The sequence below is a fragment of the Carassius auratus genome, chromosome 27, assembly GCF_003368295.1.
Source record: "Carassius auratus strain Wakin chromosome 27, ASM336829v1, whole genome shotgun sequence".
Classification (NCBI taxonomy): Eukaryota; Metazoa; Chordata; class Actinopteri; order Cypriniformes; family Cyprinidae; genus Carassius; species Carassius auratus.
In genome coordinates this window covers 19,315,194-19,338,352 of record NC_039269.1, presented here as the reverse complement: position 1 = coordinate 19,338,352, position 23,159 = coordinate 19,315,194, and the positions used below count along the sequence as shown (strand labels likewise).

At 36.5% G+C, this 23,159-nt stretch overlaps 1 protein-coding gene across 1 annotated transcript in view; it reads left to right on the top strand.

Moving 5' to 3' along the window:
• Positions 1–20,019, top strand: part of LOC113045770 (collagen alpha-1(XI) chain-like) — a 66,720-nt gene extending 46,701 nt beyond the window's left edge. The window contains exons 42-67 of the mRNA XM_026206405.1: positions 2,919–3,026; positions 3,633–3,740; positions 4,269–4,322; positions 4,838–4,891; positions 6,886–6,993; positions 8,674–8,727; positions 9,208–9,261; positions 9,341–9,394; positions 9,526–9,579; positions 10,671–10,778; positions 10,882–10,935; positions 11,378–11,431; positions 11,523–11,576; positions 13,385–13,438; positions 13,944–14,051; positions 14,268–14,321; positions 14,456–14,509; positions 15,557–15,664; positions 15,799–15,852; positions 16,224–16,259; positions 16,350–16,403; positions 16,549–16,798; positions 16,951–17,063; positions 17,175–17,243; positions 17,723–17,956; positions 18,323–20,019. Coding sequence (XP_026062190.1) covers positions 2,919–3,026; positions 3,633–3,740; positions 4,269–4,322; positions 4,838–4,891; positions 6,886–6,993; positions 8,674–8,727; positions 9,208–9,261; positions 9,341–9,394; positions 9,526–9,579; positions 10,671–10,778; positions 10,882–10,935; positions 11,378–11,431; positions 11,523–11,576; positions 13,385–13,438; positions 13,944–14,051; positions 14,268–14,321; positions 14,456–14,509; positions 15,557–15,664; positions 15,799–15,852; positions 16,224–16,259; positions 16,350–16,403; positions 16,549–16,798; positions 16,951–17,063; positions 17,175–17,243; positions 17,723–17,956; positions 18,323–18,469 — 2,253 coding nt within the window. The 3' untranslated portion in view covers positions 18,470–20,019. The remainder of the gene's footprint in view (positions 1–2,918; positions 3,027–3,632; positions 3,741–4,268; positions 4,323–4,837; positions 4,892–6,885; positions 6,994–8,673; positions 8,728–9,207; positions 9,262–9,340; positions 9,395–9,525; positions 9,580–10,670; positions 10,779–10,881; positions 10,936–11,377; positions 11,432–11,522; positions 11,577–13,384; positions 13,439–13,943; positions 14,052–14,267; positions 14,322–14,455; positions 14,510–15,556; positions 15,665–15,798; positions 15,853–16,223; positions 16,260–16,349; positions 16,404–16,548; positions 16,799–16,950; positions 17,064–17,174; positions 17,244–17,722; positions 17,957–18,322) is intronic.
• The last annotated feature ends 3,140 nt before the right edge of the window (positions 20,020–23,159 follow it).

Sequence of the window (23,159 nt, the reverse complement as noted above, 5' to 3'; positions counted from 1 at the left end):
CCTGTATTAGTGAAGTGACATCAGGCAAATTCTGGAGCAGGCACAGTCAGCAGGTGGTGAATTTAATGACCAGTAATGTTGGCACTGAGAGCCCGGTTTGGTGTGTGATCTGATCCCACGCAGTCTGATCACGCTGAATGAGTCAGGCCTAATCAGTAAGTCCGTCACCACTTCAGAAATTGCATTTGAATCATACATGAAATATGCTTAGAGATTCAGACCCTTGTCATCAGGGATGTCAAAAGTACTGCGATTTTGATACGGTACGTGCTCAGTGTCAGTATATTGGACCTGTGTATTACGCCTATAATGAAAATATTGAAAAGGAAAGAGAAACATATTTATTTATTAAAACGTCAAGCAACTGTATTGAAAAATATGTTTTATTGTTATTTTTTTTTAATATTACAAAAATATAAATCATTTATATATACTTTATATTCATACCCCTTAATTTGTTCACATTTTGTTATGTTTATGCCTTATTATAAAATGCTTTAAAATACTTTTTTTAAATGTTGTAGATGAAATTTTACTTGAACATTTATGTAATACTTTATTATGAATTTGATGAAAGAAGAACATGTTCAATAGTTGAATCAAGGGCTGTTGAAAGTTGTATCGATAATAATGCTGTTTCACTGTTCTTGCTATAGACATTTTTGAATTTTTTTATGACAACCCTGTGATGGTATAGAATGTAGAGTAAAATAGATCTTCCGTCCTGCATAGAAATAACATTCTCCCATTAAAGTAACTGATGTCTGTATTCTCTCGTAGTGCAGTGGAGGCACAGCAGTACAGCTTGAATCCATCAAAGCTTCAGCTGTGCGCTATGTGAAGCCCTTTTCAGCTTGAGGAGGATTGGTGTAGGGATTCATTGTCTCTCTTGTATAAAAAGCATCTGTACAGCCAGGCAAGAAAACTCCCTGAAATCAGAAGGATTTTGAGTCAGTGGCCCACCCACGCCGATCAGCCATCTTATCTTTGCCTAAACAGACCTCCCGCAGGTGTCTGAATTGAGTCACCGGCAGCAGAGTACAACTCTTCTGAGAAGTTTCTAACAAAGAGTTGAGTCAGTGTGCCTCAGTGTGTTTGTGAGGTGGTATATCAGATGAGAAGTGAGTCAGGGCTGTCTGTTGTGTCAGTTTGACTGGTCATAGTCAGTGGCGATATTTGACCGTTCATTGTGGAACTGAGCAGAACTGTTCATGCTTCATTGTTTGTATCTGTAAAACCTATATATAAAAACCTTTTTGAAAACTATAATTAAGATGTGTGCACTGCCCTGCATGTAGTGCCAATATGTTCTCAGTATGATTCCCCAGACGTTGGCGAGTTGGGAATGAGAATGTATTGGTGGTGCGGTGTGGTGTGTGCAGTGACTTTGACCCCTCCTGATGTATAGAAGCACTATCACTGCCGGCTAATGCAGGCGGATGTTGTTTTAGCATGTGTTTCTGTGGGTATGTGCATGCATGTGAAAGCAACCGGATGTCTTTAAGTAAACGGTGAATAAAGCCCTCGTTCTGAGAGCTCTCTTCAGTGCTTATCCTTCAGTGCTAATAGATGTGCTAATGGACTGTTTATGAAAAAGACTGGTTTTAAACCAGAGAACTCGCTCTCTCATAAACTTTTGTCTGTCAGTGAGACCCACTGATACAATCTAAAGATGAAATGTATTTAATGTGATACACAAATGTGCCTTAGTGTTGTTCAGTGCAGAAAAGGATCTGAATGGGAACATGTTCCTCAGAGCCAAAACAAACTACAGAATAACACGGTTCTCACAGAGACGGAGCACCTGGAAATATCAGTGACATTTGGAACTGTCATTTCCAGGCCTGGAAAAGTCGTGGAACTTCTTTTTTTTTTAAATGGTTTTGTTTAGCTCGAAGCTATTTAAAAAACTGTAAACAGTGCCTTTCAAAAGTTTGGGATCAGTAAGATTTTTATGTGTTTTTCAAAGAAGTTTCTTATGTTCATCGAGGCTGTATTTATTTAATCAAAAATACAGATTATTATTATTTTTTTTTTTTTTTTTGTGAAATATTATTGCAAATTTAAAATAACAGTTTTATATTTTGATTTATTTTTAAATATTATTTATTCCTGTGAAGGAAAGCTGAATTTTCTGCATCATTACTCCAATCTTCACTGTCACATGATCCTTCAGAAATTATTCTAATAATACAATGATTTTCAGGATTCTTTGATAAATAAAAAATGAAAAAGAACAGTGTTTATTCAAAATAGCATCATGCGACACTGGAGTAATGGCTGATAAAAATGCAATGCTGCATCACAGAAATAAATTATATTTGAAAGAATATTAAAATAGGAAACCAATATTAGAAATTGCAAAAACATTTCACAGTATCACCGTTTGTTCGTTTTTCTCTTTATTTTTGATCAGATAAATGCAGCCTTGATAGGCATAAAAGAAACTGCATAAAAAAATAAATAAAAAAAACATTACAAATCTTAATGATCCAAAACTTTTGAATGGCATTTGTATTGTATTATACAGGCGTTTATGGCATTTAATAGAATTTAAATGCAATACATATTTATATTTGAAAGCGTGTGTGTGTGTGTGCATGCGTGTGTGCGTGCGTGCGTGCGTGCATGCGTGTGTGTGTGTTCGTGTGTGTGTGTGTTTGTGTGTGTTTGTGTGTGTGTTCGTGTGTGTGTTGGATAGAAAGCTCCAGCAGAAGAACAATTGCTGTTGCTAGCAAATTATGTTTGTTAGAGGAACTGCAGAAAATTGTTAATTTGTGTATGCAAAAATATGTTTACATTTTTAGGTAGCCCAAGACATGATTTGTTTTTACCTCAGAATGCTCTTTTTTGGTTAATAATCTCTCCTGGAATCCAGTTGTGTTCCTGTCAGGTTTAATGGGATGTGTGTGTCACAGGGGTCTCCAGGAGAGAGAGGAGCAGCTGGACCCGGAGGACCCATTGGTCTAACAGGACGCAATGGCCCTCAAGGACCCCCGGGACCTGCGGGAGAGAAGGGTGGTCCGGTGAGTGCGCATTGTTTGAATATAAAAAATGCCAGTGTTATCTTGTAAACTATCCAAAAGAAAAAGAAATAATGTGAATTTGAGTAAACTGGGCTACTTTTTGTTGAGATGAATAGCAAAACATGGTCTAATTTACCTGAATTCACCCTAAAGAAAGTAAAATAGTGACTGAGCTTTTATCAGATGCTTGGATACATTAAGTGTTGCACCAATGTCTAGAGATTTCTGTGGGAAACAAAAGGGGTGAGAGGAAAAGAGTTATGGTTCATTAAAATTCATCTTTTCAATAAACACATCTAGCACAGATAGCTTAGCCAATTTAATGCAGCATCCAAACAGAAACTCAATTCAGTTCATTTAGACTTTTACAGCACACAGTTAAAGCTGAAATCAATTAGTTGACTGAAAGGTTCTATAATAATATTGAACATATTCCTCTCCACAGTGTATAAATGCTGTTAATTAATTGCAGTGGATCTGCCATTAGCTTTGTTTGCTCAGCCTGTCTGTATTTACCAGATTAAAGTATTCCTCATAGGATGTAACTGTTTCCTAATCAGCACTCTCAGACATGTGTGTAAACTGTTATGTCTTAACTTCACGCAGGGTGAGAAAGGACCTGCTGGTCCTGCCGGCCGGGATGGGATCCAAGGTCCAGTCGGACTCCCGGGCCCAGCCGGACCTCAGGGTCCACCTGGAGAGGATGGTGACAAGGTGCAGTACTTGAATTCTAAAGCATGACGTTTTAATTAACAGACATCATGCCCGTCTCACATCGGCACACCATTAGTGACAATTCAGACAAAGTTTTGACTTATCCATCACTATAACCAAACAAGACACAAAATCATTACTATAGTGAAATGTTGAAACCAGGGAAATCGAGGCACGTCAACCAAGTAAACAAACGTGCTTTGAGGCTAATGTATTCCAGAATCCATTATCGCCCTGTTAAATGTAGAATAGTGCTTTTTTAGATCCTTATCACGTCCCAAGCCACATTATTCTTTTCAGCTGTGGCGGCAATGGTGTTGGAGGGGCCAAGTAATCAATTAATTGCAAAAACATCCCAAGGTCTTGGTTTTACTGGTGAATTAAACTCTCTGGAGTAAAGTTTACTCTGCTGTTGATGCTGTAGTGACCTTGAGAACATTTTGATGACCAGGCAGCTAGGGAAAAGTTGTAAATAGCTTGAAGTTTCTTGATTTTAAAAACTATTTTTATTTATTTATTTTTTTCCAGGGAGAAGTTGGAGAACCAGGTCAAAAGGGAAGCAAGGGTGACAAAGGCGAACATGTAAGTTGAAGAGTATTGATAATAAACAGAACATTCAGAGAACACAGGTTGCATTAGTTGAATGCTTTGACATTCTTGTAAATCAGTCATATGCCACTGTTGCTACATTGTATATATAATATATTTGTAACAGTATTTATCCATATTTGTTATCGTTATTAAAAAATACAGCAGTTTATGGTAGTTCATGTTAGCCCAGGTCCATGAAATAATATTTACAGAAAAAAAAAATCTACTTTTGGTTTTATTAGCGCATTAGTAAATTCTAAAATGACCAAGATAACTAAAATTAATAAGTGATTTTTCATTGTTAGTCTATGTTAACTATTGAAACTTACTGAAAAGTGTTACCATTTATTTTATGTATAACTTTAATATTTAATATTTAATATTATTGATATTATATTATCACTTATGCCTATTTTTACACAAACGAATACTATCTTTGGCCCTTCAGATGTTCATTTGAGATCTAGCGTCTCTAAAGTTGTCCTGATTGTCTTTTTTTTCGGTAGGGTCCTCCAGGTTCAGTGGGTCCTCAGGGTGTAATTGGAGCTCCAGGTCCTGCTGTGAGTATTTACAACCTTCGGTTTGAGCCGTATAGGATGAAACCCTCGTTTTTCCATTCATCCTGGAGTAGTTGTCACACAAATATATCATTTTTGCTTCTCACACATAAAAAGTATCTTCACTGCTCTAGCTTTCTTAGCCTAACTTCATTGTTTCTTTTTGCACAGGGTGTTGTGTATTAGTGGTTAGCGATCTGGGTTGTTTTTTAAAAGGATGTAGGTTTAAATCTTGCAAAGGGTGAGGCATCAACCTTGAAACAATGTATAAACTAACGTTTTATGTTTGCAATGCATAAAAACACTTGCATGTGGCCAGATCATTAGAAAATGATAACTACTGGCCTGGACAACTGGACAAAAGTTTCTTACATTGGGTCATCTTGATTGTTTAACCCTGGTCTTCACTGCTCCTCGTTGCACTATAAGTTGCTTTGGATAAAAGTGTCTGTTAAAAGACTAACTACTCACATTTGCTCAGTTTTGCCTCTGTCAGGCAGCCTGCTGAGTTGATAAAGCAGCAGTGAGAGTAAGTAGTCAGGGCCAGGTGGCACACAGTTGAATATTTAAAGTTTATGACTCAAGCTGAACACTCCCAGCTGGGCCTCTCTGTTTCCTTGATACATTAGCTCTATAAAAGCTGATAATTACACCTATTCTGTGCAGTTATATGAAGAACATTCTTGGAAACTGTGTGGCTTTTCTACTGAAAAGGATATTGCAAATTCGGAAGCGTGCGAGACGTTACATCTATTAGATTGCATAATGATGTTAATGCTGATAAAAGATCTTAGTCACTTAAATATAAGCAATATTTGACGGATCCTTCTTTCTTTATATGCATACATCATTAGGATTGTCAATCGATTATATAATGTAATCAAATTAGTTAAATGCAATGATGTGATTTCCACACAAATTAACGTATTTACTCACGTGAAACACAAAATTATACTGAAACATTCATTTGAAAACGCAACACAGCGACCATATTCCCATATTTGTGATAAGAATAATTTGCATTAAATCATTAGCTTTTAGGTATCCCTGTAGTTTTCCACTAAAATAAGAAATCTTGTTTTGAAAGCAAAGAAAAATTAAGACTACTTGCAAGGTAATTTTACTTTTGTGCTGTAAAATTATTTGATTTATTTATTTTTATTTTAGAAAATGATTTTAGAACATTTTAAGGCTGGAGTTTCCTTTTTTTTTTTTTTTTGTCCTTCATTTAGTCAATGAAATTAACTAGACATGCATTTGCATCAGTAATTTCTAAGAAAGCCCTCATAATAATAATTCAAAAACATTATGGCAGTCAAGTTATAGTTAAATAGACATTAAGTACATTGTGATCTGTTCTGTTATTTTTAAAGCATAAAAAGCATAATAAATGAATGTGTTAGACAAACATAATCGATAATTTGTAAATACACTCATTACTATATTGTATCTTTTCCATGATTTAATAATGCTTGTTAGCCATCATGGTGAAGTCTGTCCTGTAGGTCCATCAATACTACATTCCCTCATAGTCTATAAAACAAACACTCATCATATCCTGCAGTGACCTCCCATTCAGACATGTTTTCCTTACAGGAAGCGCTATTACCTCACATTTTTTTAATAACTTCATCTTCGTTCCGCATTTGTTTGAACTGTGCTGAACCCCTCTTTTCCCCTTCCACTGACCCTGTAGAGCAAGCAGCGTCAGAAATGAGGGCAGCACATTCTCGCCCTCAATAATTCCCCTGGGCGTTCATCGGAATGGCACGTCTTTTCAAGCTTGACTTCTGATGTCTCAGGGGGTAGATCTCATTTCCATGCTTGTCTGCGCTATACACTTGGGTATGAAAGACATTATGGGGTCAGCAAGTTGACTTTACATGTACAGAGAGTGTTGTAGTGCACTTCCCCACCTTCATGTTCAGAGTTTGTATCAGCTTCAAATGTTAATCATCAGTGTTTTATCATTTATCTGACTGTTTTTTCTTGTGTAGGGAAGTGACGGAGAGCCCGGACCCAGAGGTCAGCAGGGTATGTTTGGGCAGAAGGGAGATGAGGGGGCCCGTGGTTTCCCAGGTCTTCCCGGTCCCGTTGGACTGCAGGTACAGTTATCATCTTTACACCAATCTAAACACACCTGTTATGGATCTGCTGCAAGCCGGTTATTTAATTTACACAAAGCTCCACTATTAAATATCATAAAGGCAGGATACTTGAGCAAGGAAAGCAATAGCCACTTTTAAAATCTGGATTCAATTATGTTGCTCTAAACTTGGCAGATAGATTCCGTCACTTTCAGTTTACTTGGCGTTTTCCAGGTAAATTGTAATTTTTTTTACCAATAGCGCCACCAATTGGATTTGCAAAAATAATAATTGCTTTTCAAATGGTTTTTTTGAAAGCTTCCTGTCTTCCATTGGTCGGTCAAACAGAGTCACAATCCAACTTCCCAAGTTTAGTCCATTGGTTGAGCCATTTTTGCAAACCAAATATTTTGGTAACCACTTTTCTGAAAAACAACTTCCAATCAAAATTTTGAGGTTTTCATGAGTCCATAAAAATATTAAGCATTGTTAAATTTTTAGACATTGATAATAATCAGAAATGTTTCTTGAGCACCAGATCAGCATATTAGAATGATTTCTAAATTTACATTTTTAAATGTAGTAGTATTCCACGACACTGTTGTTTTTACTGTGATTTACTGTGATTTGTTTGAGTCTAATAAATACAGTCTTGGTGAAAACCAATAAAAAAGTCTTACTGACCACAAATTGGTACTGTAGATGTCTCTGCATATTAAGAAATTATTATAACATCAAAAAATGACACCCTTAACCTCCATGGGAATAATGAGGGGTGATTTGCAAATGGAAACAGATATTCCAAAGTCACTCAGAGCAATTGACTGGTGATCAAAGGTAATAGTGATTCATCCCAACTGTGCTAATTGTTTTTTCATCTCACCGATCTACCACGATAGTGATTTTTGATCCGAAGAAATTAACCATCTTAATTTGTTTTCTCTCAAGTTTTAAATAACTTGCTAAAGAAGAATAATTTGACTTTATTATTAGAATGGAGACTTTTCATTAGCTCTTCGAAACACACTGTGAATATAACGTATAAGCTGTTTTGGCAGTTGGGGAAATGGTTCCCCTTAAAATGTCTGTGAAATATCACTTCTGTCCTTTTATAGTAACACAACATTTATCACAACAATAAGCAGTAAGATATGCATTAGCGGGTACCAAAGAGCATGTCTGCTAAATACAATGACCCAGAATAGCCTCGTAATTACAGATGTTGGCTATGAACAATGGAGAGACGTCTGTTGGTATTGTTTGGTGATAATGATCTGAATACCATTCAAACCTCTTTAGTCAAGCACAATTATATTGCAAAATGAATTGCTTGCCAAGCTTTGCCTCTTTTTGTGTTTTCATATTTTCAAAGTGACACTGGGTGTGACACATTCGCAGGGACCCAAATGCAAATGCATTAATTGCCATGAGGTTCCTTCTACTGCTAATTATCAAAAATTGTTATTTGATTAATAGTGTTTACCCGATGGCGCAGAGCTGTCAATGTATAATATTAATATTTAACACTGTGAGACTGATTGTTATTCTAAATTGTCACGTTGTTCATGAGGTAAGAGGAAACATTAACGTATCCTCTATTTTTAATAACGGTTTTAGCATTTTGGAAATTGTAATAGGTCAACTCTTATGTAAACTGGAGTTGTGCCTGATTAATATGTAAAACTTGTTTTCCTCTAGGGTTTGCCAGGACCTCCAGGTGAGAAAGGAGAGAATGGAGACGTTGGTCCAATGGTGAGTTTGTAGTATCTTAGTATCTATATTTTTGTCGTAATTAGTCTCAACTATGTACTAAAAATGAAAAATGTACTTTAAAAAATAAAATTACAACAGAAGTTTGCGAATGCACTGTATATCTTTATTTTAAGATAAGGTGCAGTTGCTTGTTAAATAATGTTCTTGTGGAATATAGTCATTTAATTCACTCGTGTTCAAGTTATTTGTGCAAATTCACCACATTGACCAACAAAAAAAACCCACTTGGTTTGAAAATGACGACTTCTGCTTCACGCATTGTCACAGTATAATTGACATTCTACAGTCAGCCTTCTTTTTTTGCCTGTGATTTTGGAGAAATTTGACTAATGTGACCACACCTTCACATTATTAGCGCTAATGCCACTGATTCACAAACAAAAGACATGCAGATTCCATTGAATCTCCCAGAGTTTAGTATCTTAATTGTTTGACAAGTTGTTGTTTTTGTTCTTACAGGGTCCACCTGGTCCTCCTGGTCCCAGAGGTCCTCAAGGTCCTAGCGGAGCAGATGTGAGTTTAACTGTGCCATATTTGCATAGAAACTCCATCAGAAAGATTTGAATCAGCAGTATTGTTATTTGATTGACAGGGTGCTCCTGGCCCTCCCGGAGGTATCGGCGCTATGGGTGGAAATGGTGAAAAGGTGGGTACTTCCTGAATAAATCTCTTTAAAAACATAAATGTACACAAATATGTATTGTAGTTATTAAGATGAATGTGAATAGATGTTTCGGTGTAATCAAGACTAGGTAAAACTTCTTCTCTTCCCCTCAGGGTGAGACCGGTGAGGCAGGTAATCCAGGACCACCAGGAGAGCCTGGTTCAGGAGTAAGTATTTGTTTGTGTTTAAGAGTTGTTGAGTCTGATTTGGTGAGTGTTTACCAGATGTGTCTGGCCTGCGTGTAATTGAGGCTTAATCTATTGACATTCAAGAAGCATAACTACACAAATCCTTGTTTTTAATTTAGAACACATAAAGCTAATGACCTCTAAAGGGATAGTTCACCCAAAAATTTAAATGTTGTCATTAATTACTGTTCCAAACCCGTAAGACCTTCGTTCATCTTCAGAACACAAATTACGATATTTTTGATGAAATCCAAAAGCTTTTTGACCCTGCATAGACAGCAACGGAACTACCACATTCAAGGCCCAGAAAGGTAGTAAGAATATCTATAAAATAGTCCATGAGACATCAGTGTACAAACATAATTTTATTATGCTACAAGAATACTTTTTTGTGCACAAAGAAAAACAAAACTTCTCTTCCGTATCATTCTCCACTTTGCATTCACAAGAGTAGCAGGTGAAGGCTGCTACAGTCTGTTTTACCACTGGTTTAGAACGGCAATGTGAATATTTTCCTCTCTCTCATATATGATGAGGTGAACATCACTTGCATTCCAGATGGTTGCTGCCATCATCATCCTTTTTCACCCAGGGACATTATTTCAACCACTGCCTGCTGCACAAACCTGTTTATGTGATATCAGCATCTTACATGCTGATGTTTGTTTGTTGAGACTAAAGAAGATAGTAGCGTTCTGCTTGCATTAGTTAACATTCAACGTTAGTTTTGACAATCTTTTTTTCAGCTTATGATGTTGCACTCGTTGCACTGATATGAACTTCAGTTTAAGTCTACTTTTTTAAAGTCAAAATACGGTTCACTTTGTTGGCTACTTCAATTTAAATACAGAAATCCAATTCAGTTGTGAATGATGCAACCATCCAAAATGGCCTAGCAACCACTAAGCAATAACTAACCATTATAATGTCTTTTTAGCCAACATATTTACAGTTAATCTAAATTTTTGGCTTGAGAACAACAAAGCATCAGCTTTGAATTAATTTTGTTTAGCACAATCATCATAGATGGACGAAAGCAGGATGTTGATAGTTGTTGTGTCCTTCCATAGGGACCCAAAGGTGAGCTTGGAGAGAAAGGGGAAGCTGGCCCTCCTGGAGCTGCAGGACCCGCTGGTGCAAGAGGACCCCCTGGAGATGATGGTCCCAAAGGAAACCCAGTAAGTCACCACCAATGACATCCCAGAAGGCTCCTTTCAGCTATTCCGCTGAAACAATACTACATGATGACTGAACTGATCCATCATTTCTTTTGTAATTTAGGGTCCTATTGGCTTCCCTGGAGATCCAGGTCCTCCTGGTGAGCCCGGAGCTGGAGTAAGTTCACTATGGAGACATTCAAATACAAGTTAATTTGCTTTGCGTCAGTAAAATAACTATTTCTGTGGGGAACAAATGTATTTTAAAATGCTGGAGGCAGTAGAGCGAGGGGGGAAAAGTGTGAAACACATTTCCAAAGCACTTTATATATAAACATTTCATAGAACGCCATTTAATGCGCCCAGGTTTCCACTCAAACAACCTTTTTTTGCACACAATGTTCAGCATATATTACAGGCTTTTCATTGTTTAAAGAAAAACATTGCGTAAGGTGGAGAAGATCAGTCAAATAAGTAATCAGCAAGTTGTCAAAATAGTCGTTAGTTACAGGCTTAATGTCCAGCGTATTAAACAAATGTTGTGAGGAAACTATAATATGATGCTTGATGGAAATGAAATATTATGGCAATGTTGTGATGTAATGTCCTGTCTCACACAGGGACTGGATGGCCTTCCCGGAGACAAGGGAGATGATGGAGAGGCCGGTCAGCCTGTGAGTGATGGTTGACTTTCATTGAAAATCATATTTTATGTTAAAAACATAATGAAACTTGCTAGTAATGCATTGGATTTTTGCACCACAGGGCCCACCTGGTCCATCTGGTGAAGCTGGTCCTCCAGGACCCCCTGGAAAGCGAGTGAGTACTTTACCAGACATTGTTCATTTGGTTCAGTGTTGGATAAGATACTTTAAAAGTGTTAAAGGTTTCCAAGTTAGATGCTACACATAATTTTAAAACAATTTAACTACAGACAAGTAGTTAGTTACAATGCAAATTACAAATAAAAAGTAGCTTACTGGTTTTAAGCTACTTAAAGGGACACTTTCTTATAGTTATTTGTATTTGTTTAGATTACATAAAAACTACAAAATATGCTTTTCAATTTAAATGGCTCTTTAACAAGTCTCTGCTCAAATATTATAAATATTATAACAAGTAGTATACATTGTAGTAAACTAACTAATTATTCCAACAACTCAGACTTATTGTTAGATATGTGAACATACCCACTGTGAGTACCAAATGTTTGGTGTGTAACACTTTTCATTCTTTATATTTACTTGTTTGCATTACCCGTTTTGTTCCTTTGTTCCTATATAATCTGCTGAGACACACATTTCCAAAAAGGTTTATGAGCTTCCCTTGTAACTTCCTGCTCAAAGTAGCCTATATTTTATGGGTCACATTTATATATTGTTATACCAACAATAACTCTTTAAAAACAGAGCACAGTCAGGATTTTACTGGGTCTTCCCACAGTAAATTGTACCCAAGTGAGAAAAGAGTGCATGCTTTGCTTGGGAAAAGGCAATCCTGTGAAATCTCAGCATAACATAAAACCTGTTTGTAAAAAAAAAATCAGTTTGCATTGCTTAAGAGCAGCTGAGCTGAGGCTGACATTTAGACAGTCCTATTATAGAACATTGACCGAAGTGGGTTGAATGACAGCACTGTGACGGCAGTGTGATAGCCGAAAGGAAATGAAGTTGTCATTGTCAGCTCTGTTGCCATCCTCAAGACTTTTTGATTACTTTTTTAGCTCGAACACATCTTCTGATGTATTTACTGCAGTAAACTTTTAATTTTCAGTCGCTGACTCATAACTTCAGAGAGAATTTCATTTCAGCTGCTTTTTAAAAGTGAGTTTTATTGCCATATATATGTCAGGAACGGAATTAAGACGGTTTTCAATATGTGAACAAGTCAGGCTTTTAGTCTGAAAAATTGAATTTTCTCGTATCAGCAGAGCTGTTAGTAGCAATAAAAAGGCATTACGGGGCTTTCCATTTTCACCCAACTTTAAGTGGATCTGTGCATGAAGCTGATTCATTCGGCAGACCTCAGCCTTCTGTGTGTCTTCAATTTAATGTGCACACCCATATTGATCACAGACTTCTGAGCAACATATTTCAACTTGTGTAGTGTTCATTCTTTCACAAATTACTATTAGTCTGAATAATCATATTATAGGAGTTTAACAAAGGTGTGGACAGTAATGCTAAGTATCTGGATGCCTGCCCGAGCCATTAACCATTGCTATCGCTAAAACCTTAACTTCAAAAATAATTCTCTTAATCGTTGTTTTGTTCCTTTTCATTTAAAAATATCTAAACATCTTTAAGAATCAATATAGCGTATGAAAATAAATCTGGTTTCTGAGAATCTACAATCATGTTATTGCATTAGGAAATGGTAGTGCATTAACAATAACAGAACCTCTGAGTCATAGACGTCATAAATGATCATAAGAGGTATAAAAGTGTTTATATGTGGTTTCCGGAGTATGTTTTGGTTTCTGTGAGATATCGCGAACAAAAATGATGTGTCATGGTGATAGAAAAGAAAGCCATGGTACATTTGGATGCAGTACTTTTTTGATTGTTGATGACTTTTTCTAAATATCTGCTGTAGGTGGTTTTGAGTTTTATTTTTCTCTCTTCAAGGGTCCTGCTGGCCCAGCTGGTACAGAAGGCAGACAAGGCGAGAAGGGCGCAAAGGTAAGCTAGTTTCCGTTATTTAAGCTTAGCACCTGAAGAACCAATCAACATGATTGTCATTTGTTTTGCAGCGTAAATCGTTTGTCCTTCTCAAAGCTTGATTTGTTATCTGTCCATGCTTTTGTGTGTTGAATCCAATCTCTCACAACACTTAGTGGTCCAGACTTTTAAAATCCTCATTGAAAGATCTGAGCATGAGAAAGCCTAATTGGATGCCACAACAAGTTAAGCTTATACTACAGCTTCTATCAGAGGAAGTGACAGGAAATCTGTATTTTCCCCGTAAAGGCTTTTGTTCAAAATGATTTGTTGATCCAGTTCATCTTATCACATTCACATAGACATAATAGTTCTTTTAGGACACTTGCATTGAAAAGGTCAGTTTAATGACCAAAAACATAAGATATATATACATAGAATGTTCTTTACAAATATTTTTCAAATCAATTTTACTGTCTTTTTTTTTTTTTTTTTTTTTTTTTTTTAATTTACTTTCATCACACAGGGTGAGGCCGGTGCCGAAGGACCAGCGGGCAAAACTGGGCCTGTGGGCCCCCAGGGGCCTCCTGGAAAGTCTGGAGCTGAAGGCTTACGTGGCATCCCGGGGCCTGTGGTATGCATTTGGAAACTCTGATATAGTTCAAATTGCTGCCTAATTATATTAACTGAGCAGAATAGTAGACAAGAATCTCTTCATTTCAATAATTAAGCTTTTCGAGTTGAATCACTCTCCTTGTCTAATCAGTAGATTTGACTATATGTGCCGTGCATAAATCTTTGCTATTATAGTATGTATTAATGGGCTTCTGGTTTCTGTCTGCTCTCTCAGGGTGAGCAGGGACTTCCTGGAGCTGCTGGCCAAGACGGTCCTCCTGGACCATTGGTAAGAAGATACAATGAGGCACCATTATGTTGTTCATTCAGACTAATGAATATCACTTGTATATTTCTTTTTGTTTGTTTTGGTTTTTTTTTTCATAAAGATAACTGTGACATTTATGTGTCTTGACAATCTAGGGTCCTCCTGGTCTTCCTGGCTTGAAAGGAGACCCTGGTACTAAGGGTGAGAAGGTATGTTTTAACTAGTATTTAACTAGTACTTTTTTGCAAAGCACAAAAATAAAGACGGCAAATGGAACACATCAGTAAATAATTTTAGTAATATAATGTTTGTGTGTACATTTTACCAGATCAGCATATTAAAATAGTTTACTGAAGGATCATATGACACTACGACGTGTGAAGAAAATTCAGCTCTGCCATCACAAAAATAAAATACATTTTAAAATATATTCAAATAGAAAGCAGTTATTTAAAATGTAAATTGCAGCAAAATTCTACCTTTGTTTGAGCTTAATACATTTGTTAAACATAAATTGCATATACTGTATATGTAATAAACGTCTCCATGGAGGTTCTACATTTTAAATATTACTTTCTTAAATCTATCTATGTATATGTACAATTAAGCTGAGTTGAAAGTTTACGATGTGTGAGCAACAGGCCTCCCTGGCATCTCTATTTCACATAATGACAAGGTATAAACAAGCTCTTAGTGTAGTAGATTAAATACAGTGTCCGACAATAATTAAACTATTACTCTGCCTGTGATACATAATCAATGCAGTATACATCTGTAAATCTGTTTTATGAGAGGAGACCTGCTGAGATGTGAAGTATAATATTATTTGGAGAGGCAAGTACAGTAGCTGTGGCTGTAAATATCAGGCATTGAATAGAAACGAAAGCACTTGAGCACCTCTCAGATTCGGTGCCTTGAATAAATATGCGCACTGTGGACTGTGGTAGCAGAAGATCCAGAACAATCATTTGTATTTAGTGCATGGTAAAATAAATGGTTTGCCATTTCAGCCTTAAAATTGAGATTTGCATTGGTTCTTTTACTGAATAATGCATTCCATTGTTCCACTGAACATTTTGGCAATACAATTTCATAGTCATATGTTTCAAATTGAATGAAATGATTCTGGGTTAAATACTTACACTCTATCAAAAGCATCCGTGGAATGCAATTTATCAGGAAAGTGTGACTCTATAGGCATATACACTGTTATTAAAACCTGTGACTTAGTAATAAAGTTCCCTTCACTCGTCTAGGGTCATCCAGGTCTGATTGGTCTGATCGGTCCTCCCGGTGAGCCAGGAGAGAAGGGTGACCGAGGACTGCAAGGACCTCAGGGATTTGGTGGAGGCAAGGGTGATGCTGTGAGTGATGTGTGCTCTTTACATGCACCTGAGTCAGTTCAGAGTCTGGCTGTGCTTTTGTCTCCTCCTCATAAATGCTGTTATTTAAGTTTTGGATTTGCCCTGAAAATTATGAATTGTTTTGTTGACTGCAGGGAGTTGTTGGTCCTCCTGGTCCCCTCGGTCCCCCAGGTCCTCCTGGTATTCCTGTAAGCAGTTTTTTTCTTACTCTATTTTCTGGTCAAACTTTTTTTGTTCTGAAAAGACATTTACATTCTCCACAGCTATTAGGAATATTCTTCAAAATGTTATCATCTTTTGGCAAACCTGAAGATGCTTGTCCACTCTTGCTATTTATTCCACTGAATTTTAATTTTTAATTTCATGAATGTTTTCTCTTTTTTTTTATTATATGAATATTTTTACATTCATTAAAAGAAAAGTGCATGATTTCATTAATGCAGATTCCAGGAATCTCATTCTGGTCGTGACAGTTGAGTTAATGCATTGTGCGTGTAAACATGACATTTAACCTCAATAACATTTGCTTAATTGACTTCCTCTTTGTCTCTATCTTCAGGGAACACAAGGACAGAAAGGATCTAAAGGATCAACTGTAAGTGCTGAACCTCTCCATTGCACATGATTATTGAGGAGGTGAATTATTTGTTCCAGTTTAAATGAAGCGTGTTTTCTGTTTCCCCAGGGTCCAGCTGGCCAGAAGGGAGACCCTGGCCTGATAGGACCACCAGGTCCTCCTGTAAGAAATCTATTATATTGCGTGAAAATAAATTGGATTGTATTGAAAGCTGTGCTGAAAATCAAATTGGACTGAAAGTCACCAATGGAATTGAAGCCGACCCTATAGAATTGTCATTGACTTCTTTTTGATTTTCTATCACTAGGGCCCAGCTGGTGACATCATTCAGCCCCTCCCCATCCAGACAAATAAAAAATCCCGGAGGTCACCTGACATGCAGGATGACGAAGCAGCGGGAATGATGGATTATGGTATGGAGGGAATGGAGGATGTGTTTGGATCCCTCAACACCCTCAAGCAGGACATTGAACGCATGAAGTTCCCACTGGGAACCCAGGATAACCCAGCCAGAACCTGTAAAGACCTGCAGCTCAGTCAACCAGACTTCCCTGATGGTGAGAAAAAGTTACTTTAGCATAAATTAGGCAGTTAATGTCTGAGGTAAACAAGAGTTAATAATCAAAGATAAAAACAGATCTGGAGAGTTACTTCTCTATGTATCTGGGGCAAAAAAAGAGAATTTTAACAACCATGTTTTTGACTGCAGGACATTACTGGATCGATCCAAATATGGGATGCATGGGAGATTCCTTCAAAGTGTACTGTAACTTCACTGCAGGAGGAGAAACTTGCATTTACCCCGATAAAAAATCCTCAGGGGTGAGAGGAACTCATCTCTGCTAAATTGCATGCTTGGTAGTAATATAAATCCAAAATAAAGAACTGTATTATCTTAGGGAATTATTTGATCCCAGTTTCCATTTGTTCCAGGTTAGAATATCAAACTGGCCAAAGGAGTCCCCGGGATCTTGGTTCAGTGAATTTAAGCGTGGAAAAATTGTAAGTGTCCATCATAGCTCAGCAATTAGGTCATGAATGTCTTTATTGCTTGAAGAGTGACAGTAGTTTAGGGCTGGTGGGGAAAAATGGTTCTTATTCAGAAGTTTTTTGGCGGGGGGAAAAGGAAATGGATTATTTTCATAAAATTGGGTTCTTAAATGTCAGCATTTTTCTGCCAGTGCAACCTGAATGGAAACTTCCCAAGTGCTTCAGTTAGCAAATAAATTGGTCTGCGTTTTTTAAAGAATAAAATCCGTATTGTGTTCATGTTGTCAGTTTCAATCACTTACTAAACCAGTCTTAGTATTTTTATGTACGGACTAATTATTAAAAGGTTATTTCTCAAAAGTAGTACTAATAAAATCAAGAAACGAGAACCATTCACATCCTAACGATTTCCATCCATGCAATACTTTGAAACGTTTTTGAAAGATCTTCTTTAGGCCAGATGTTTGACCCATCTGTTCCCTGTGTCTCAGTTGTCTTATGTGGATGTTGAGGAGAGCTCAATAACCTCAGTCCAGATGACGTTCCTCAAGTTGCTCAGCTCTTCTGCCCGGCAGAACTTCACATACATATGCCATCAGTCTGTGGCCTGGTATGACGCCAAGGCTGACAACTATGACAAGGCGCTGCGCTTCCTGGGCTCTAATGATGAGGAAATGTCGTATGATAACAACCCCTTCATCAAGGCTCTTTCAGATGGCTGCTCGGTGAGAGTGCTGTTGATCCGTCTTCTGGTTATACTGTATATTAGGGATGCTCCAATTGGTAGATATCACTTTTTTTTTTTAGTTATTATTTTTAGTTTTTAGTTTAATTTTTTTTAGTTTGAATAATTTTAGTACTTATTTTGAGTAAGCTGCCAAGTTTTAGGTTATTCATCTAATATTTATATTTTATTTTGGTTATATTTCTATTAATGTAACTTTTTGGTAATAGCTGTCGTTAACAGGAACAAGTCTGTGAAAAACTGTGAAACCTCAGTGATCTTGGACTCTTGCCACTTGCCACAGAACGAATAGTTGCAGAATTCTGCTTCAACAGTTTCTAACACATTTCATCTCCTTCTCTTTCAGCTAAAGCAGGGATATTCGAAGTCTGTGATGGAAATTAATACTCCTCGCATCGACCAGGTGCCTATCATCGATGTCATGTTGAATGACTTTGGGGAATCCAGTCAAAGGTTTGGCTTTGAGGTAGGCCCCGTCTGCTTCCTCGGCTAAAGGACACCCCCTCTTACCTTTATGGCAAAGGTCAAGGAGTGTGGCCAGCCAAGAGACCCCCTGCCTGCCCCCTCCTTGCGCCATAAACACACACACCAGCACCCGCACTGTGTAATCAGAAATGGAATATTCATCGAACGACTGAAACCTGCAATTGGAATAAACCAGAAAGAGGACACAAACTACCTGGTGGACAATGGCGCACTTTCAGGAGAAGGAGGAGGACCCATTCCTTTACCATTTGACCACTCTAGAGCCTGTAGGAGCCTTTTCCAAACTGTTTTTTTTTCCACTTGAACTCTTAAGCCTTTATCCCAGCACCATTTACTCCTGATCCCAGTCCTTCCCCAAGCCCCAATCCAATGAATTCCCAATCCCGTTCCCGCCTGTTTTCCCTGTATCCATTACAGATCCTCCTCCAGGTGCTGCTCAGAGCAAGACAACCACAGTGGTGTGCTCTTGTTGTAAACACCCAAACACTTAAGGTGCTATTGAAAGTGCATTTTTTTGGTAAAACTGTAATTATTATTTTGTACAATACTGTTCTTTAATGATTGCCTTTAAACCTTGCATGTGCATCAAAATTGATTTGATGAAATATTGATAACTATCAAGAGTGTTTTCTCTATAATCTTGTTGTTGTTGTTGTTGTTTTCATGTTTGGAAACCAACAGTGCAACAGATTTCTTCACAAGATGTCAACCAATCAAGTGTCCCTGCCAACTATAAAATAAAACAAGCATTTCAAACCATCCAAATTTGTAATTATAAAGTATCCGTTTTGTAAATATTGACCAATTTAAGCACTTGAAGTTTCTTTTTTTTTCAGTAATATATGGGCATGTCTAACGTAGTGAAGGGTTAATGGTCTTCCACTAGTCTTCCACTAGTAGCAATGATGCTGTGCTAATCAGTGACTCTACAATGCTAAAGAAACTTGATGAAAAGTAACTTGATGTCAGATTGAATTTTTTGACACTATACCTCAATCTCTTAAAGTACGTATCCGATTCAAAGATGTTTAACCCTGTACATACAGAGCCTTGGTTAGAAAATCAAGTTTATATATTTGAGGCAGGGAGTTTTAAAATAAAATAAGACTATTTGTTAAACTTTTGTTTGGTTCTTTTGTGAATTTTATAATTAACCCTTATAGATCTAAAGCAAAAACAACTATTTTGAGGTGCTTTTCATCGATATTACAGATTCTGGACAGTATTGTATTAAAATTGATAATTGTTTACTGTTTGTTTGAATCACATCTGTGTGATTCCTCAGTCACACTTTTTTTTTGTGCTGTATGAGCAAAAGCTTGTTGCATTTTTTTTATTTCTCTTCATATTTAAAGTTTCTGTGCTGAAATGTGTTCAGGTTTTGTGGTTCTGTAATGCTCAAGCTTTTTCTTTTCTTATGCTTCCATTGTTTTTACGGTTCTGTCTGTGTCCCTGAAAACCCTTCAAATATATGGCAATAGACTCAGAACTTACACGTCTGTGTAACATACTTATAATTTATGTAAAACTTGGAATAAATGATCGATTACATCTCAAGTAGATAATCTACTCTGTTTCAGTTTTGCCCGAACTAACAAAGATTTATCATTTCAGTTCAAATCCACTCACTCAGTCAATCATACCATTTAAGCCATAATGTCACTGGATGTAAAGCATGTTTGGTTTTTGAAGCATGTCTTGTTGATCTTCTACTACCTCTTTTAGTTTAGTGCTCTCAGAATGATGCTGAAATCTAGAATAGGGATTTGCAGTTTCATTGATAGCTGACATTTCCATGATGCTATAGGTGAACAGCTCATGCAGAAGTGATTATTCAGCTGCTGGTGCAGAAACTCACCTGATGAGCAACACACAGCTATTAGCACCTGCATGTGTAGTGCCTTGGATGTTAACAGCCATGCATTTAGCGACCCTGTACTAATGGTCTGTGGTAGGAAATTACTTTTTGGGATAAAATATTAGTGCACAAAGCATGAAGTAGAGCTCATAAAGGGGTAAGGAAACAATTTGATTCTAAAGAGGTTTTTTTGTTGTTCTCTGTTTAGACAATTAAAATTATTCTCAAATACGTTTCAGGCCTACCTAATCTCCCATTGGTCAGACAAACCGATAGTCCCTCCCCCAAATCAGTGCCACGCTGATCAAAAGTGTTTACATTTGTTGTGCAAACTGACCCACAAATGACATTTAACATCAACAGAATCACACACTTTACCATTACTTTAGCAAATTTAGAATATGAATGTGGCAAACCTGGACATTTCAGGGAATTTTAAAATGGTGGTTTTCAGTCATTGAGATATAATTTTACATGACTTCTGTACCCAAATTAAATATAACTAATAATTCCAACTGGTACATACAAATGGAGATTCTCCCCAGTAATCTCCATTATTTATTTATTTTAGTTTTTAAAAAGCTATGCAGTGTATGAATGACTGAAAAAAAACATGACGGCTTACATATGAAAACAACTACCTATATTCCTGAAGTGGGGTCAGTGCTTTCATAATAGTATTCATCAATCAGGGTCAGTACAGTAAAATGTGAACAGCTACTCTGAATTTAATCTGTACTTCTGGAATAACAGTTATTGAATTACAGAGGTACATTCAAGGACCCGTCGTTGCATAGCCTTCACTGTAGTTCTTCTCTTTTGTGCCGTTTGATGGATGATTTATGGTGTAATTGAATTTGAATAGCTTGAGGTCATCCTTCTGTCAAAAAAAAAAACAATAACAAAAAACTGATTTGCAAAGAGCAATGTGATTCTACAGTGCTAAATACAGTATTACCTGTACAAATAATCATATCAATAATGACTAAATCTTGAAGCATACTAATTACAAATAAAACACTTACAGTTTGAAATAAGTTAAAGGGTAATAGGAGGAGGAATGTTAGCAAGACTGAGCATTGTACGTCTGTTAAAATTGAATGTAAGGCTAACAGACCAGATATAGCTCAATAGTGACTTGCATTAAAATGTATTCAGAAGAACATTAGCATATTATTACAGAAGCTGCCAAAGATCATCAGCTAAGACTGAAATTGCTCATCAGAAAGATCAGAAGAGAGAGTTCACCCAAGAATTTAAATGAGATTTTCTCTCAAATGGACCCTTTACACTCTATCTACAATCTCAAATAGGAGTGTCAATGGTCCATTTGAGAGATAGGTGGCTGTAATGCACTTATAAGTCTGCAATCCACTGTAAAGCAAGAAGAAGAAGAAGATGATGCCTTATGCACAGACTGAAGAAGAAGACGCAAACACGCTCAGGACAATTCAGACATTGCATTGGTATCAGAGGTAAAAAAAAAAAAAAAACGATTTGCTTGTTTGTGATTCTTCTTGGGTTTCATAATTTTCATTAACAACTTTTGTCTTTGTGATTCGTATATACAAGTATTTTATTTATTTTTTTAGTTAGCCACCACAAAACAGTATAACTCTTGATAACAAGGACAGATCATTGCTCATATAAAAAGAAAAAGAAAAAAAGAAAAGAAAACATCATCAGTGTAAGCTGAGCAGATCTAGCTCTCAGAATGCTTATGTTTAATAGAAAAAGATGTCACATCAAATAATCCTGACATCTACTTGTGAATGATTGCCTTCAAATACCTTTTGTTGCATTATTCATTCATTCAAAACTTCAAAGGTACTTGATCACTTTATAAAAGTGATTGTCATGTCCTCAAATATTCAACTTTCAGAAGTCTTTCTCCTTGAGCCAGTGAGATAAATCTATTTTAGGCATATGTGCCTAACATACTGAGTAGAACCATAATACCTTCATCACAGTAATAATGAATTTGCTGAAAGTTAAAACAGTGTGCTTAATATATAGATATATTTTTTTATGAAAGAAATAAGCTAAATCTGTATTGAATAATTTTTTCACAGCTAAAGGTTCTGCGACCCTTTTAGTCTTGACTATATTCACAATCTCTTTAGGTGCATGGTTATTCCAGCAAATGGAGAAAAATAACTGTCTTTATGTGCAAGTGATGGGAATCAACACTGATTTATTGAGTAATGAAACACCACTACTGTCTGATGCTCAGAGACAACATTCACATTTTTTCATTCTACAGTGTCTTCTCTTGAAAAGAATTCTGTAAGCAGAGCAAAAAACGAAAAAAAGACAAAGTAATGTAAATAATATTTGTAATAATTTTTCAGGATTTTTTATTAAGAGAGTTCAAAGAGTTCATGTCATATTATAAATGTTTTTTTTTTTTTTACTTTTACTTTAAAATCAATTTACTGCATTCCTGCTAAATAAAAATATGAATAAAAAATATATATATACTGACCCAAAATTTTGAACGGACAGTTGTTTAATGTAATTTTTAAATGATGCACTTATTAGTGCATTATCATGCCACAGACAACCAAAACGAATATATGAATACATAATTCAAAAACGATAACAGAGTGAGAAAAAGATCTAGGGAAGGACAGATTTGACGAAGGAGAAACGAGTAAATGATGAGCAACTACACATGACAAAAATGTTTATTTGTCCGCTGTGAGTCACAGCTCTTATCCAGATCCAGAACTTGTTTAATCATCATAACATTTTCTATTTAGTCACGGCTGATATATTTTACAGTTAGCTCATTTCACAGGACACAAATTTCTGACAGAGGCTTAAATCTTGTTTATGT